General features: G+C 41.8%; 1 protein-coding gene across 2 annotated transcripts in view; it reads left to right on the plus strand.

The window, feature by feature from the left end:
* tacr1a (tachykinin receptor 1a) overlaps window positions 1-16989 on the plus strand; it is a 55683-nt gene extending 38694 nt beyond the window's left edge. The window contains exons 4-6 of one of the 2 annotated variants that reach the window (XM_056377127.1): window positions 812-1008; window positions 7749-8132; window positions 14032-16989. In XM_056377127.1, the coding sequence (XP_056233102.1) occupies window positions 812-1008; window positions 7749-8094 (543 nt within the window). In that variant the 3' untranslated portion in view covers window positions 8095-8132; window positions 14032-16989. Of the gene's footprint in view, window positions 1-811; window positions 1009-7748 lie in introns of both variants that reach the window. The other variant, XM_056377126.1, reaches the window with a different exon arrangement.
* The last annotated feature ends 584 nt before the right edge of the window (window positions 16990-17573 follow it).

A 17573-nucleotide genomic window follows, 5' to 3' on the forward strand; every position in this document is an offset into this window, starting at 1 on the left:
CGGTCCTCAGGCTGTTCCCCCTGAGATATTCAGCTCCATTCCCCAGTCACCTGTCCACTGGTCCTTTGGTGGTTGATAGAAAAACATTTCAGAACAAACAAGCTGCAAAAACACTAAAAAGCCTAAAGCATAATTGTTAGATTTTTCATATAATTGGTCTTCCATATTCATTTTTAAAAATATAGTTGATTATATTACCTCTGCAGGACACCAGTCCACCTCCCACTCTAATGAGCCAGTGTCATAGATATGTCCATGTGCATTATTTTTTCATTCATTGTCAGTGAGCACCGCCTGTTATTGACAGCACTAATGAAGTGTGTATGTGCATGTCTATTCCCATTTGACAGATGAAAAGTTCAAAGCTACCGAGCTTTTTCTGAACGGACAGCGTTGTTGCTATTTGTCTGGCCGACAGAGAGGCTTGTTATAGCAACGAAGATGAATGCTGAGTCCTCGAAGGAGACAATCAAAGCAGGGCAGCAGTCTCATCGAAAGATGACCAAAACAAGCTTAAGACTCACTCAGTGATTGATGGGTTTCTCTGACAGGTTTTCACATTTATTATACATTATAATGAGGCAATTACATGTTATACTTTTTAGGACAGGTTCATCGTACTGAGATGTCTTTTGACAATAAACAGTAAAGAAATTTCTTTTTAACTTATTTATTTGTCATACTCTGACCCATTAGCCTTTCTGATGCAGGTTTAAATGGTGAAATACAGAATTGTGGGTAAAAAAAAAAAGTGGCTAATCAAAACAGTAGAAATGAAGACAACGTGGTGCTTGTGTCTTGTGTCCAACAGGTGGTGAAGATGATGATCGTGGTGGTGTGTACGTTTGCCATCTGCTGGCTGCCCTACCATGTTTACTTCCTGCTGCACCAGGACTTCCCTGAAATGTTTGAGGAACCGTTCATCCAGCAGGTCTACCTGGCCATCATGTGGCTGGCCATGAGCTCCACCATGTACAACCCCATCATCTACTGCTGCCTCAACGACAGGTGAGTCAGCACACCAACACACACACACACACACACACACACACACACACACACAAATTCACTTACAGCAAATTCTGAAATACTCAGAACTTTAGCAAGATGAACCAGGTCTTTATTTTCTATGGAGGACTTTGTTTTTCCAGTTGTCCACCTGCTGCATGAGACAGACACACTTCTCTTTCAATTATTCCATTTGTCTACACAGCTCATACAACAGTTCATGTTTCATATACTTGACTGAGAGCGTAATAGAAGTCTAGTAGTCTCTGCTTCATGTGCCTTACCACAGTGATTGTGTGTTGGCCACTAAAATGCAGGTGACCTACACACAATATTGTGCTTCCTGTGTAGAGATGATATTAGATAAGAGACGCAAACAAGATATTATCTAATTTTTGGTTTGCTATTGTTGCTGTTTATGTAAACTCCAATTACATCATGTCCTCCTGCTGCCTCTAAGTCCTGAATAATGTACATTTCACAATAACATAGCATTACACACTCTGCACACATTCTGCACTATAACACAGCTAGTTGCCAACCAGCGGCGTCTAGTTATTCTCCAGTACACTGCAGGGCTGTCACTTTTTATTCAAAATTGGAACTACCATTCAAACATGGGAGGAGATGACTATTCAATCTTTAATGACCAGTTCAATATTTACAGTGGATGAGCCCAATGAGCTGTGATTTGTACTCCAACAGGGAGCTTTCCTAAAATGCATTGTCCATCTGACTGTGACCATTGTTAGTCAGATCAGGGATCTTTGTTGGACATCTTTCTCCTTCATTTCTGGTTATTTTCCAAATCGTCTCTAATAAAGGCTAAAGCAGGGGTCTGAAACACCCGGCCCGCGGGCCCCTCCTGGCCCGCGGCCTTCCTACACTGTCTGCGACTAGACGTAAAAAATGAAATGCAACTGGGACTTCAAGTTTATTTTTATCTATTTGTTTTCCACAATTAGGACAATAACTTCGCGTGCAATTTAAATTATAAAAACAATTCTAATAAAAAAATTAAAAATGATCTCAAGGGAAGTGCTGACGACGAGCAGCGCAGGAAAACAAGAAAAGTTAGTAGTAGAAGAAGCCGAAGATGTCGCTCTCCAAACGTAAAAGAAAAGTGGATGACGAACACAGACAATTTCAAGAAAGATGGACATTGGATTATTTTTTTGTGGAGTTCAGTGGAAATGCCATCTGCCTCATATGTAAAGAGAAACTTGCCGTTGTTAAGGAATATAATATCAAGCGACATTACGCGAGTAAACACAGAGAGCATTGTGATAACTACAGGGGAGAGGACAGGAAACAGCGAGCCGAGCAGCTACAAAGAGGACGGCTATCCCAGCAAGAACTTTCCCACAAAGCTGGTGAGGACGCGGATGCTGCAGTAGAAGCAAGTTACGCGGTCAGTGAATTAATCGCTAAGGCGGGAAAACCGTTCACCGAGGGGCAGTTTCTGAAGGACTGCATGCTACGAGTTGCTGATATTCTGTGTCCCGAAAAGAAAAGCCTGTTTAACAACCGTTCCTGTCGGCACACACTGTTGGCAGAGCGTATTAACAGACTTTCAGGTAATATCTATGAACAGTTACGGGACAAAGCTCAAAGTTTCACTGCATTCTCGGTGGCACTTGATGAAAGTACTGATGCAACTGACAATGCTCAGCTTGCAATTTTCATCAGGGGTGTGGATGACAGATTTGAGGTGACAGAACAGTTGGCCATACTACAGAGAAAGATATATTTCAGCAGCTGTGTGAAGCGATGGAGCTGCTTGGTCTGCCGTGGATCAGACTGGTGGGCATTACGACCTTTGGTGCGCCATCCATGACGCGCAAAAAAAACGTGTAGGAGCCTACAAGCATTTTTGTTGATGTTTAAGTGGTTAAATAACACAGTTCATTGATTGATGAATAATTTAAATATTTACAGTAATCAAAAAGGTAAATATATGATTCTTTAGATTAAAATTGTGTGGTTATAATTTAAAATATTTAACATTTCATTTCTAATTGATTGGACTGTGTAGAACTCGGTTAGACCTTTAATGATCCCACGCAAAGGGAGTTTACCGAGAGGTAATTAAGGCATTCGGACAAGCAGAGAGAGTAGAGCCCTCTCTCTCACTCTCTTTCTCTATCTCTCCTTTTCTGTATATTGACTTTTATTATTTGAAAGTGGAAAAGATTTTGTTTTGTATCACCTTTTGATGTAAAGTAAATAATTTAACTTTACAAGTGGTCTCCTGGACGAGAGGGATGATAGAGCGTCAAGCTATGGCTTTACTAAATGGAAACTTACAAAACGGACTGGTAGCGCTGGTTCAGAGAAAGTTAGCGGAAGAAAACTCAGACCCAGCGATCGCTCTGCAGTGCATTATACATCAGCAGGCGCTGTGCAGCAAATGATTAAAATTTGAACATGTCATGTCTGTCGTCCTGAAATGTGTAAATTACATCAGGTCTAGAGGATTACAGCAGTTCCGGGCTTTTTGGGAAGAAATCGAAGCATCGTATGGTGATGTACTGTATTTTACTGAGGTGCGCTGGCAGACTGGATGTTCCTGAACTAGATGATCCAAAATGTATAATGGATTTGGCATTCCTTGTGGATGTAGCACAACAACTAAACATCCTGAACTTAAAGCTGCAGGGTCCTAGTCAGCTCATCACAACAGCCTATGAGAGCGTGAAAGCCTTCTCCATAAAACTGAGACTGTGGAAAACTCAGCTGTCTGCAAAAAGCCTCTGCCATTTTGCTGCACGCAGATCTTTGGCGGAAGAGGGAACAGAGTTCAGTGGTGATGAATATGTCTCCGCTATTGAAAACCTGCAGCAAGAGTTTGATGAGCGATTTGCTGATTTGAAGGCTCACCGTTACACTTTCCAGAGAGGCACAGGGAAAAGCAGACAGGACTGGAGAGTTTCTCAGAGAGCTTCATTCCCAGAGCTGTCAAGAGTTTTCAGTCGCGTTATGTGCCTTTTTGGAAGCACATATATCTGTGAGAAACTGTTCTCTACAATGAACTTTAATAAAAGCAAGTACAGGACAAGAATTCTATGCTCATCTTGAGGCTGTACTCAGGGTTTCAACTGCAACCTCCATCAGAGTAAATATGGCTCAGCTATGTGAGCAGAAGCGCTGCCAGGTATCTGGCAAGAAATAAAGCGCAAATGGACTCAGAAGTTATTTGTCTGAGTGGATTGTTAAAATAAGTTATTTAAGGTTAAAAAAATGTGCATACAAAGCTAGAGTTCTTTTTGTGTTATTCAATATGAAGACAGTACGAACAGAAGTGCTGTCAGTTAGTTCATGAAAGGCTTTGATTAGTTATTTAAGAATGAGGCCAAAAACATTTGCACTCACTGTTAATTTAATAGTTCTGTATTATTATCATACAATATTTGAAAATAAACCAGGTTTTCAGGAATATTTCTGCTTTTTTTTGATACTCGAACACTGAAGTGGCCCCCAACTGAGGTGACAGTGCCAGCAATGGCCCCCAGCTCATTTGAGTTTGAGACCCCTGGGCTAAAGTCTATTTATGGCCCCAAGCAACCTGACTTTGTCATCTAATGCCGTCTCAGTTAGGCTGAAGAGGAAATGCAGAGCAACTGCAAAGGAATGTAACAGCGTCATGTTGGTTGTGTTTGAATTCATTCAAACCTGAGCTATTACGTAACACTATTGGATCCGTATTTTAACGCAATCATGTTACCTATTACTTAGAACCGTGTTATGTCATTCTGAATTCATTCAAACTTTATCCATCAACCATCCCTTTTCTTCGGCTTATCCGTGGTCGGGTATTCCGGGGGTATTCCAGATGTTCCTATTCCCCTGTCCTCCTCTTGGGGTATCTCGAGGCCTTCCCAGATGTGTAATCCCTCCAGTGAGTTCTGGGTTTACCCCGGGTTCTCCTCCCAGTTGGATGTACCCAGAAAACCTCTTGTTCCTGACCTCCACCAGACATCCCAGTATCTGTCTGCTGCTTCAGGAGACCCCTGGGCCAACCAACCCTGAAAGGCCTTCTTCAGCCTGATGGCTTTCCTTAGGTTGCCACCTCGACAAGTAATGATGACACAGCTCCTACCCACGGCTACTGCAATGAAGGCTTTGAACATGATCTACTCAGTCTCCATGTCCCAAGCCTCCCTCGGGATGCATGAGAAATTCTTCTTAAGCTGCGAGTTGAAGACCTCACGGAGAGGAGCTCAACCATGCCCCACCAGTTTCCTCTATCGTTCCCTACGTGAGTATTGAGGTCCCCCACCAAACTACAGAGTCGCCAGGCAGAACCCTTTCCAGGACACCACCCAGAGACCTCAATGGCCAGATACTCCAAGTTACTGTTCGGTGCATATAGCACACACAACACACCCGCACAGAGGCTGTCACCTTGGGCAACTCCAGCCCCTCTCCAGGAGATGATGGTGACTCACGGAGCTACCTTGCCTTCCGTCTGATACTTACAAAACATAAGAAAACAACATTACTCTTTAGATAATATAGTATTTCAAAAGTTGAGTGTACATTTTCTAGTTCAAAGGGAAAAAGATACAGTTTGGTTATACTATTCATAAGTGCATTATCTTCACCCCTCACTGGGGATTCTTTTCTTATATAGACTAAAAAAAAAAAAAAGAATTTTCATTTCTAAGGATTAGAAATGTGGATGTTGAATGTAATGTCTGTCCTTAGACAAGATAAAATTAAACTTTTTTTTAAATAGACAAAAGACAAATAAAACAGAAGGGAAAAGGTTTTTTTTCCTTGGTGAGCAGCAATCATTGTCCTTCAGGACTGTAGCCAATGAGACACACACGCACACACACACACCCACCCACACACATACGCACACACATCAAAAAAATGTCAATGAATTTAAAGATGGTTATTTGGCAAAATAAAGACAGATGGTCAACTCTGCTTATTGTCTGTAATCAATCATCTGCCATTGTCTCCCCATCGCAGCCACCTGCTCTGTGCTGTCAGGGAAATGAGATTTCACACTTGGGTGTTTTCACTTCTGAAATTCATGAAGTACTGCAAATGAAACTAAGTGGGTTGGACCACCATGAGCTGAGCTTCAGTCATCATTTGGTACAGGATATTGACTGGCTTTTGTCTCTATCAGTTCAGCCGATTTAAATTCAAATGCGTGACCGATGGTCCTCACTTTCCATCAGCCTCTTCTCATCTCTCTCCTGGTCAACGATTGACATTTTCCCTTTTCCCGCCTCCGTCACTTCTCTGTCTGGGTTTTGTGTTTGTGTGTTAACTGAGGGAAAGTGTTTCCTATGAGTTTCCAGTCCCTTGTAATTTCTACATTTCAGATGCAAAATGCTGATTTCTCTCTCATCTCTTCTCTCTGTGGTTTTAATGCAACATTTGAAATTACTTTTGGCATCTACATTAACACCTGCCAAACATCAAGAGCGGGTAAAATCAATGAAGGTCGTCAGTTAATGCCTCATGCAACAATTTGTGTTAATTATCAGTAGAATACCTCAGTTACACAGTCTTTGCTCTTTGCCTGTTTTTCACATTATATCTGTATTAACCATTGTACTGCCTTAATCAGAATACTAATGCTGTATCAGTCAGTCTCCCACTCTGTTACTGCGGTTCTCTGTCACGCTGCAGCACAGAGTAAACAGTCTTGTCAGATTGGGAAGATTTCCAAACTGGCAGCGTTTGATTGGGAACTGGGAAAAAAAAAATGTTTTCAGCCGAAGATGTAAACACTGATTTGGTTTAGGATCACTATGATTTATGTAAACTGCATTTTATGATCATCTAACAGAATAACACTTCACCAGCAAATGTGCCATTCATTTTAGAATATAAATGTAATATAGACGCATTTTATGTCATCCCTATTCATATGATCTTCATCCCCGGCATGATACTGACAGATAATGATGAGCTTATAGAGCCCATTATGTTGTATTCCCTTTGATGTATAACAATAAATGTTAATATCACAGGTGTCCTCGCATGCTGTTTGAAAGTAATCCAAAGCTAAAGTCTGCTCCCATTAATGTTTTTTTGTATCTATAATATCTAGAGGATCTTTTCAGCATTTGGATTGTTCCTATTGGATGTAAAAGCTATAAATGATATTTTTATAATATCAATGTATCAAATGACGATATGTCAATGTCAAAGGGAGAGAATTATCACCTGAATCTGCTGCTCCCCTCGGTTTATAAACTCTTTCATTGAAAACAGCTGTAGTTGGAACCAGGTCGATGAAAACGGTGCAAATGAACCAAAACATTAAGGTTTAGGGCTGTAAAAGCAAAACAATGAGCTTCAGGGGAGCTGCAGAGTCTGGTGATAAATGTATGAGTTTGTAACACCTTTCCCATTACTTGTAAACATTTGACAAGACAATATCAGATTTTCTTCATCTGAGTTTATAAGCTGAGTGCCACAGCAAAATTGCTTGATCTGTTCTGGCCATTGGCTTATAGTGGCTAATTTTAGCTAATGTTAGCAACTTACTCTAGATATTGCTGTATAATAGATGTTGTGCACACACCTTTGTAGGCACATGTTACCTTTGTGTCGGATGTAAGAAAGAGCCACTAATGCCTTCAGATGACTGTAAAGGGAGGTAATCAGCATGAAAGCGGAGCCTTCATTCATGTGGGTTACTGTTGTGGCAAGTATTTTTTTTGTCACAGCAGTAAATGTGTGTATTTGTTTGTTTTTTCCTTTCGTTTCAGGTTTCGTGCTGGTTTTAAACAAGCCTTCCGCTGTTGCCCCTGCATCCTTCAAGGCTCCTACGAAGGCCTGGAGCTCAAGTCCACTCGCTACCTTCAGACCCAGACCAGTGTTTACAAGGCTAGCCGCATGGAGACAACCGTGTCTACTGTTCTCCAGGTTGGGGACGACATGGAGCAGCCCAAGGTCAAGGCAACAGCGGGTCAAGGGCCTGGTGGGGCTGGAGTCGGTGCCAGGCCACATAGCTCCTCCCTGGACCTGACCTCGAATGGGTCATCGTCCCGGAGCGTCTCCAAAACAGTATCAGAGACGTCCAGTTTCTACTCCAGTAACAACCTGCAGGAATAGACCTCAAACACAGGAGGCATGTTGCTGGATATCAGAGAGTGAGTATGAGTTGACTGTTCACATTGTGGCTTTTGCCTGCATCCATGCAAAAGTACACTGTGAATGTGTGAGTTGTCTGCAAGTGACTGTGGCTGAGTTTTGGATGAATACATTTCCAGTGTGTTCACTGGAACCATCATGTTACCTAATTTGCAAGTGAGACTAAATCCCAGTCCACTGAGTACTGTCTTCACCCACCATGCCCTTGTATAAAGCACTCATGCTTCTCACAGCTAATGATAAACTCGCATTAGGAAGTTTGCTCTGTGCCAAAAAGTGATGATGAGCATGTCGACGACATGAGCACATTCCAGTTCAAAAGCTAAACTGAAGCAGACGCTTGCGCCTCCAAACTTAACGGCTTCTGCTTGTCACACCAGCCTTCTCTCAGCGCAGAGAAGGTTCACACATCCTCAATCACACAAGCTGTGTGACTTCACAGTCTATTTAGAGAGGAGCTATAACATGAGACTAGCATGCTGTGAACACAGCAGCTTCTCGTTTTGACCGGGGTGTACTCTGCTGAAGAGAGAGCTCTGCTTTTCAGACAGTTCTCTACACCTCTTGTAGAGAAAACCTGGTTTTCACAGGAACTCTCTCTCCAGAGGAAACATGTTGAAAACACCGGCAGATGTGTGGTTTCAGTTGAAAGGCTCTCCCAGAAGAGGTGATCAAGACAGAAAAAAGTATAATAAAGTATAAACCCTGAACTTTGTATGTGTGAGTGTGTGCATGTGTGTGTGAGAGCTGATCAGGACACCAAGTCCATCTCCCCGAGCAGGAGTTCCTCAGCAATCCATTGTGCAACACGGGTGCCTGTCTGGCTGACGAGGCGCTCTGAGGATCTCCTGCAGCCGTTGCTAAAAAGGTCTGGCAATCACCTGAAGCGACAGCAGCTTCTGGCTCAGCTTTCAACCGGCTACACATTGGATACTGGCTTCAACAGCTGGGAGCATCATCTCTGAGATGAAGAGGTGCTTCAAATACTGAAGAGGCAACAGCAGACCTCAAGTGAACACAAGCGTTTTACCAGGAGCTTAACTGCCCAATATGAAACCCAGATTCAGTCCCCCATTACACCATTAAAGCCAAACAACACCGGTAGCAGAAGGGCAGCGGATGATCAAACAGAATCAAATCAGCTTCACAACAGTATTATTATGTCCTACTTCCTGTTTATCTAACCCGCTCCACCTGTATCAGACCCACGACACCAGGTCGTGATCTGAATGTAAGGCAACACTTTCAAAATGTGAAATATTGATGTGACTCTCATTAGCTGCTCTAAACCTTCCACCTGGCACTAACATGCACTCTGTGTCTTAATATGATTCAGCTGGATTACATTTACACCTTTTTACCATTTACCCCTCATGTTAATGTGTCTTCAGTACACACGGTTTTATTTTGTGTGAGTTTTCTTGGTATTCTCACCTCCGACCTCCTGTCTGGGCGGTTTCAGTGATCAGTTCTCGCTGTCGCTCCGTCTAAATGTAATCCGGCCGTTCAAGGTGAATGTTAATATCAGGTTTAAAGGGCTTTCGTAGATGTTTCAGCCTGGACTTTGCACAGGCAGCCTGTGTAGCTGTGTAGCGTAGCTGTGCAGTGATGTGCCTTGCTGCTAAAGCATAATGTCTGTAGTAGTGTGAGGGGAGCGGAGAGGGAGCCCGCTCTGCTGGGGTCCAGGAAGAGGACGGTTAGATGACAGGGGCTACGGAAGCCCGCTGGGACAACTGTCTTTCTGAGTCAAACTGTCTTAATACTGTGGCAAATAGTTTAAACTTCAATGACTTCTTTCAAGATAGTCACTTGCCACGTTTCAAGCACAGCTTTTTAAATTTCATAAAGGAAGTCGAGTTAATTATTGGAAGTAAGAATGTTTTTCTACAAAAACCCAGCAGTGAGCTTAATAACTAAATCCACAAGATTTACATATTAACTGTGAGCAGAACAAACACACAGGCTCATCAACTCTAAACAGTGAAGCTGTTATCAGACAACAATAAACACAAAGCTTGAAAGACAACAAGTATTATTATTCTTGGTGAAGTATTTAAGTCTAAAACTCCTGTTTTTCCGGAAACAAGTTCTGACGACTCCATTCGTTTTGCCTTGGAAATAATTTCAATAGTCTCACATCATCATCAGGTAGGATTTATGAGACTCACTCTCAAATCAAATCATATTTCAAGATGGATATTCTTTGCAGTGTGCATTGCACAACACACACAGAGAATGATCACCTGACACCCATCAGTCTCCTTCCACACACACACACACACACACACACACACACACACACAGCACATTCACCCTGCTGACGCCTGGTCTATTCTCAGCACACAAAGCCTGTTGTTATAAATTCCACTGTCAGCTGACATGAAACCGAAGAGCAGATGTGAAGCTACGTGACTTTATTGGAATTACAATGACGGTCAGTATTGTATCACTTTATTCACCGAGTACGAGGCTTACGGGACTTTTTGTAAGTGACATGGAAACATATCAACGACACTAAGCGGAGGGACAACAGGAGGTCACATTCAGTGAAGAGAGAAAACGAGGGACATACAACAGACATTAGATGGCGTAAAAAATGTCATCACAGTTGACATTCCACTAGTAGAGCTTTTAGGAGATTAATATCTTGGCCAAGTCAGTTCAGTGATGAGGACATCAGGATCTTGGACTCTGTTACAACAGTCCAAAGCTCGAGGTCTAAAGCGTGTGGCGCACGTGCATTTAGGGCGTATCCATATCCACTTCTGATCATTTAATGGCAGAAAAAAATTGTGGCTGTGTGAGGCACATGGTTGAAAAGGGTTGTGCTTAGTCCCTTTATTATTCATGGGGTGTTTTGGGAGTATCATGCAATAAACCAATCAGAGTGCCATCTCCCATTCCCTTAAAAATCCAGGTGATTGCACCTCGGCGGATTGCTGTTATAATGGCGGTATGCTTTGCTCTGCAGAGGAAACGGCTCTCTGTTCATAGTTGCAGTGCTCGCTCGCTCTCTCTCTCTCTTGTTTTCGAGCTGTACGTATGTCCATCCTATTCTCGTCGATGCGATATCTCAGTAATGCTTTGAAGGAACTTCTTCAAATTTGGTACAAAAGTTCACTTCGGCTCAAGAATGAACTGATTAGATTTTGGTGGTCCAAGGTCAAACATGAAGGTCACGGTGACCTCACAAAATGAGGTTTTGGCCTTGTGAACGCAATATCTCAAGAGGACATAAAGTGTTTTGGCGGAGGCATATAACCGTCCATCCATGATTGGCTGACAAACCTTTGTAGGTGTAGTCAAATCAATTCAACCTTCTTTCATGCAGTTTTTCCACTAAGGGACATGACAAAAAAAGACAAAAAGCAATACAAATCGCTACTGCCTTCAGATAGTGCTGGCTAGAAACATGGCTCCACTTTTAGAATATCAAGCATGACAAGTCCTTATGAGATTGTAGACAGCTTGGTATCACTTACAGTCAATGAGTTATTATTGTTTTAATGAGAAGTGCTTAAGAAGTGAAATTGGACAGACGGCTGGCCACTGGTAAAATGCTTCACCTAGCTGTTGTGGTCACTTACAAAACTATTATGTTTTTTTTAGAATAGATTTGCGGCTGTTTGGGGTTATTCAAGCTGCATCCCTGCATCAATAATGCAGGAGGAAGTGAAAAGTTAATTCTGTCCAATTGATTCCTCAATATGTTCGATAAAGGCAACAGCATCAGATGCAGCAGTCACAAGCATTTTGAAAGAAATGCAGATATTCTAGTTATAGTTCAATCACAGAGGCTGAGAGCGAGAGAGAGAGGGCCTGGAGAGAGCGAGAGCATTGTGGTTGATGTTATTAGAACACACTCATCTGTTTACACTGTAAACGAGAGCCGTGATGCCTCCTGCCCTGATGGGATGATGTGGAGTCAGTGAGCTGGATAGGAAAATATTCTGTCTGTATAATGCTGTAAGTAGATTAGCTCATGCAGCAAGTGTTCAAGAGAGCATTTGTGTTTCCTGTTTGTGTTTCCTTGTGAGGACCAGCAGACCTCTGCAGGACAACGAGATGAGGACCATCCTCTATTGTAGGAGATTTGCTATTTTTAGTAGCATTTTTTGGCACCCAGCAGTATCACTATCAGTAAATATTGATTAAAATAACTTATTTAAAATATATCTAGATTAATGTGTAAATAACTTTTTCACCAAGCTATGGTTCTGAGTGGATGCTACGAGTGCTGTGATTATAGTTATTGCCATGGCTCTAACTACATGTCTGCTTAGCTGTAGCTGTAATGTCAGCTGTTGCTGTGATTGTTACTGGCTGACTTTAACTTTGACCAAGGCAGAGCTGTAAAGCCAAACACTCCCACCAGAACGTGAACTTGTAACAGATATGACAGATGTTGCTAATACACCACAGGAGTTTGGGAAAAGCTTCACCACAACCCAATCAAATAACCATCTTCACTGCACCTGCATGTTATTAGTGTTACACCATTAAAAAATAATGTGTCACAGCCACAACAGCCACAGCCATGATTATAGCAATGTCAGTAGCTAAAGCCGTGTGCACAGCCACAATCAGAGTAAGGGCTGCAGTCAGTCATAATTATTAGCCTACGGTTATCTTAACATTAGCTGCGAGACTTCCAGCCAAGTGATCATGGACACCACAATATGATTAATCGCAAACATTAATTTAATTTTTAAATTTTTACTATGAAATAGCATTTATCATTAGGTTGGCATGACAACTTTGTCATAAACTTTTACCTGATACAACTGCCTTAAATCAGCTAAGTTTTGTTTCAGTGCCCCACCTGCACTTACCCCCACAGCCAGCCACAGGACAGGACATGCTCACTCATGCCGTGGTCATGTTCAGTGGCTATGGCTACAATTTGGGTCTGGTAATGACTATCGAGTGACTACTGGTAGAATACGTGTTTTTTTTTTTTTAATATGTGAACCCTTGGTACGAAGCAATGTCCTTGTGTGACCCCCCCCCTCACCACCACATGACACTTGTAGAAGGTATTAGCACGCCATTTGAAGTACGATTCCTCTTAGATGGTTTCATTTGAGTATTTTGTATAGACCTGAGGTAAAACTACCTTGTTAAAAGAAAGCAAAGCGAAGATTAGAGAAGACAATTTTGGTTTTCTATTTTCTACCAGAGAGGCCATATCTGACCTTTTAGCCTAATCCTGGGACTTTGTTTTGGAGGGGGGTGAAATGTCTGATTGCCGCCACAGGCTCCTAAAGAGTTTGATTTTCTCACAGAGAGCCTTCATCAGAGGAGTAACAAAGATAGGTTATAATTAGGTTTAGGCTTTCAGGGCTGTAATTGATGAAAGGTCCCCACAAGGATAGCAATACAAACCTTCCTGCAAGTGTAAAGCAGCTGTTTTCTTTTAAACTACAGAGGACATGATTCAGCCACTCTTATTAAGATTTAAAATAATATTGAATCTGAATCCCACGCAAGTTGTTATGGGCATAAATGACAGGCCTAACATGATATGATGACCAAAATATCCATTACAGTGTGGCATCAGCTGTCTGGACCAGAGAGAGGAATGTAGGAGTGGAGCGAGCATTCCAAAAACCCATCTTATTATCTCATCATCTTTTGATTTATTTATTTTTAATTTGACTGCGGTACACTAATCACAACCGGCAAGCCAGGAATAATCCCCACCGTGCGTCCCAAATGCAAAGCTTATTTCCCGCATCCTCCCATCACTTGGACAGGTCAAGTAGAGCGGATGAATGGGAGTCTGGGGCTTTAATGAATGTGTAATCAACTTTGTACAACGAGTTTTCCTTAAATGAACGTACAGCAGGCTTTCGCTGTCTCTGCTGGTCTAACACACACACACACACTCTCTCACAGAGCCGTCACTGATGTAGTTGATAGAGTGATGGAGACAAAAGATGCCAGCTTGTTGCTGAGAAGAGGCGCCAGGCAGGCGACGCAGCGGGGTGAATAGCCTCATCAGCAGCATCTCTTCCTGTGTTTCTATCCATCCCTCGCTCTCCAATCATGCTAATTACAGCAGCGAAGTGGAGAGGGCAACCAGCCAAACACATACACAAGCACCTCACACACAAGTGTACACATACACACACACACACACACACACACACACACACACACACACACAACAGATTGTCGTACTTGTCTGCTACAGTGACCTTTTTTTCTAAGTATTTTTGAGAGTCATTCAAGTCATTCAGTGTCCTCATGTTCACCGATGGGTCATTAACTGTGCACTTCACTGCGAGAAATATATGTTATTTACAAGAATGTCTACATATTAAGATGACGCTTCATCCAGAGTAAGTGCATCATGTGAGCCAGTGTATAAACACCCTGCAAACCTAACTGCAGTGAAGAACAGTCTCTGCAATATATGTAAAAATGTGCACTGCTGCAGTCAGCCTCAGTATTGTTGCTTTGTGAAAACACTCATCCTGTACAAATGCCTGAACCTTTCCCCCTGCTCTCTTTTGCAAACCTTATTCTGAATGTGACATTTTGAGCTGAAAAGAGAACTTACCTTGAATTGTGACATAGAAATATCTGTATCTATATTGTGTTGTGAATTGAATTCATCCATGGAAAGATGTAAAGTATGGCATCGCAGCATGTTGGACTTTGGACTGTGTGTCCTTGGAAAGATGCCGACTCTGTGCCATCAAGAGACATCTTCTTTACAGTGTGAGTGCCTGTTACAATACAAATGGTCATATACCTCTGCATTGCCCCGCTGCACGCTGTGTCTGAAAACTAAATACCACTGTTTTTGCTGAGCCTGCCACGTGGGTGAGGGTGAGCCTCCAGTTATTAATGTAATCACATCCACATGCATTAGCCTTACTTTAGCCCTGGCATTTAACACATGTACTGGGTTTGCCACACTACAGCTTAACGAGATTTATTTGTCAATCAGGAGACTGACAGTCAGTGTTTCCATATGTGTTCAAGTAATTCCGTTTTTGTCTCTGTACTCCTCAGAAATAAGACTTCAGGTTGAAGGATGAGGCTGACATTGTTCCATATTTTTCTTATTATCATCAAGTCCTCCGTCTGGTAATCTGACTGAATTACCTTTTTTTCCTAGTTTCCTGTTTGGAGAGGAGTTATTTTCTCTTTTTTTTCTCCTTTTTTTTTGCCTGACCATGTAGCGAGTAGTGTATTCATTCCATTAATGTTATTTTCAGTCAACACAGACGCTGTGATAGTGTTAGGAGCAGAACATTATTCAAGTTGTCATTTCTGTACGTCTCAAAAGCCTGTACAGCTGCATCAGACTCGTCCATGCTTGTTGCCATTGTCGTGAAGTTATTCTTTATGGATCTGGCTACTATAGGTCTCTAGGCAAAATATGTGGGCAGATGATGTTTCCATTATTAATCACACCTACTTGGCTCTTATTGGTTTACTGTCCCTCCAACCAGCAGAAACAGCCATCAGAAGGAACAACATTTCATTCAGGGACCAGGCTAAACAAATCTCATGAAAACACCAAAAACAACAATGAATGTATCCTACTAATTACGTACTAATTATATCTCTCTGATATAATTAATTCTTCTGTGTCATTGTTGTCCAAAAACACACCAGCTTCACCGTTGAACTGGGTGATGTGCTCCTTCATTACCATGAACACACACACTGTCAGGCAAGGCAAGTTTATTTCTATAGCACCATTCAGACACGAGTCAGAGAAAGAATAGAACATTAAGATGACATTAAAATAGCATTCAAAAACAATAGAAACAAATTTGACTAAATAAAAAATATTTAAATAATTCATATCAAGATTGACTAAAGTCAGACACCTGACACCATCCTACTGCTGGAAATACTCACTCACTCACCAACTGTGTATGAATCCACAGAATACAGCCCCCAACAAATACACGGTTTACTGCTGTTTGAGTAAGACTGACTGCCACAGGGTTTTACAGCAGTGTTAGGACATTACTGAGCTTTTTCAGAAAAGTGCACCTTCTTCTTTTGAACCAGGTTTTAAATAATGGACAGCTGTAGGAACAAGTGCAGTAGAAACAAATAGGTTTGGAGCTGAGTGGGTGCCACAGAGAGCTTAAAAAAGTCAAAGTATTGCAAGAAGGATTAATGCATTGTTGGTTTAGGGGATTTGTTGACAATAAAAAGAATATATAGCACAGCCTCATCCTTTAAAGTGCTGACTCTCAGCTTTAATTAGAGGGTGATTTCGGTACATTCAAATCCAATCAACCATGCAGAACTTGCTCTCCTTTGAATTTTTATTTCTCATGGGTACAGAGCTACTATTCCTTCTGTTCCCTCAATATTCTTTTTTTAATCCCTAAAACACCTTTAAAGCTGAAAGGTCAGCACTTCAACCTCACAGTCAGTGTTTCATTAGAATGTGCTGGGATAAAGAGCTCACTGATCCTGCGAGCTGTGAAAAGAAACATTTCTGATCGTAAACGTGACTGAACATTAATACCGTATGGATGGATTCAAATATCTTACAGACTTTTCAGACATAGCCGTGTATGAGCCCTGCTCTTGTATTGGTGTTTTGCGTGCTTCTATCATGCTTATTTATTCCTGACAGAGAATTTAAATGTTTCTGTAAAAGTTTAATCATGCTTTACCCATTTGGAAAGAAAACATCAGTTAACCTTGTGTATTTTTTCAATGTGAGTGCTGCTCTGAGGTGACTGTGTATCTGTGTCTGCCTCGATCGTTACCTGTGGTGTCACATTTACTGTACAGTGAGTGTTTTTATCTGTGCCAAGATTGGGATATCAATTTTAATGTCTTCTATTAAAGAAAAGCAGTCATGAAAGCATTGATTTGCAATTCATCACATATGTTCATTTCAAGTAACACAGGGTGTGTGAGTGTCTGTATGTGGGTTGGTTTTGTTGTTGTTGTTTTTTTTCTTCTCCAGATCAAACAACAGTTGTGACAAAGGGATTGAAACAAGCATCTGGCACAGGAAGTGCTGTTCAGCCTCAGTAATGTTCAGAGAGGGCAGACACTAAAAAACTGTCTACTTTGTAGATGCGTCTGCCACGGCTCGCTCTCTCTCTTTGTGAATCCTGACCTGCAGCGCGAGTGCCCAGAGATGAGAGAGAGGAGGGCGAGGAAGAAACAGCAAACAGTGTGTGTGTGTGTGTGTGTGTGTGTGGTTAAACAGGCGAAAAACAACAGAGGGCGAGTGTGTTGCCAGTTGTCAGATAAAACCATGTTGTGTGCTGCACTGGACCTTCAGCTAGAGCACACTGCATGCATAATAAGGCACAGCTGAGATGCCTCTATGTGGCTGAACCTTCTGTCATTCAGAGAGATTCCCTGTCATGAAGGTGCGACGACAAGATTCAGTTTGATCTTGAATTTGAACTTGTTTCTTTGAAAAGCAACAGTTACATGAA

This window comes from Seriola aureovittata, chromosome 5, assembly GCF_021018895.1.
Source record: "Seriola aureovittata isolate HTS-2021-v1 ecotype China chromosome 5, ASM2101889v1, whole genome shotgun sequence".
Classification (NCBI taxonomy): Eukaryota; Metazoa; Chordata; class Actinopteri; order Carangiformes; family Carangidae; genus Seriola; species Seriola aureovittata.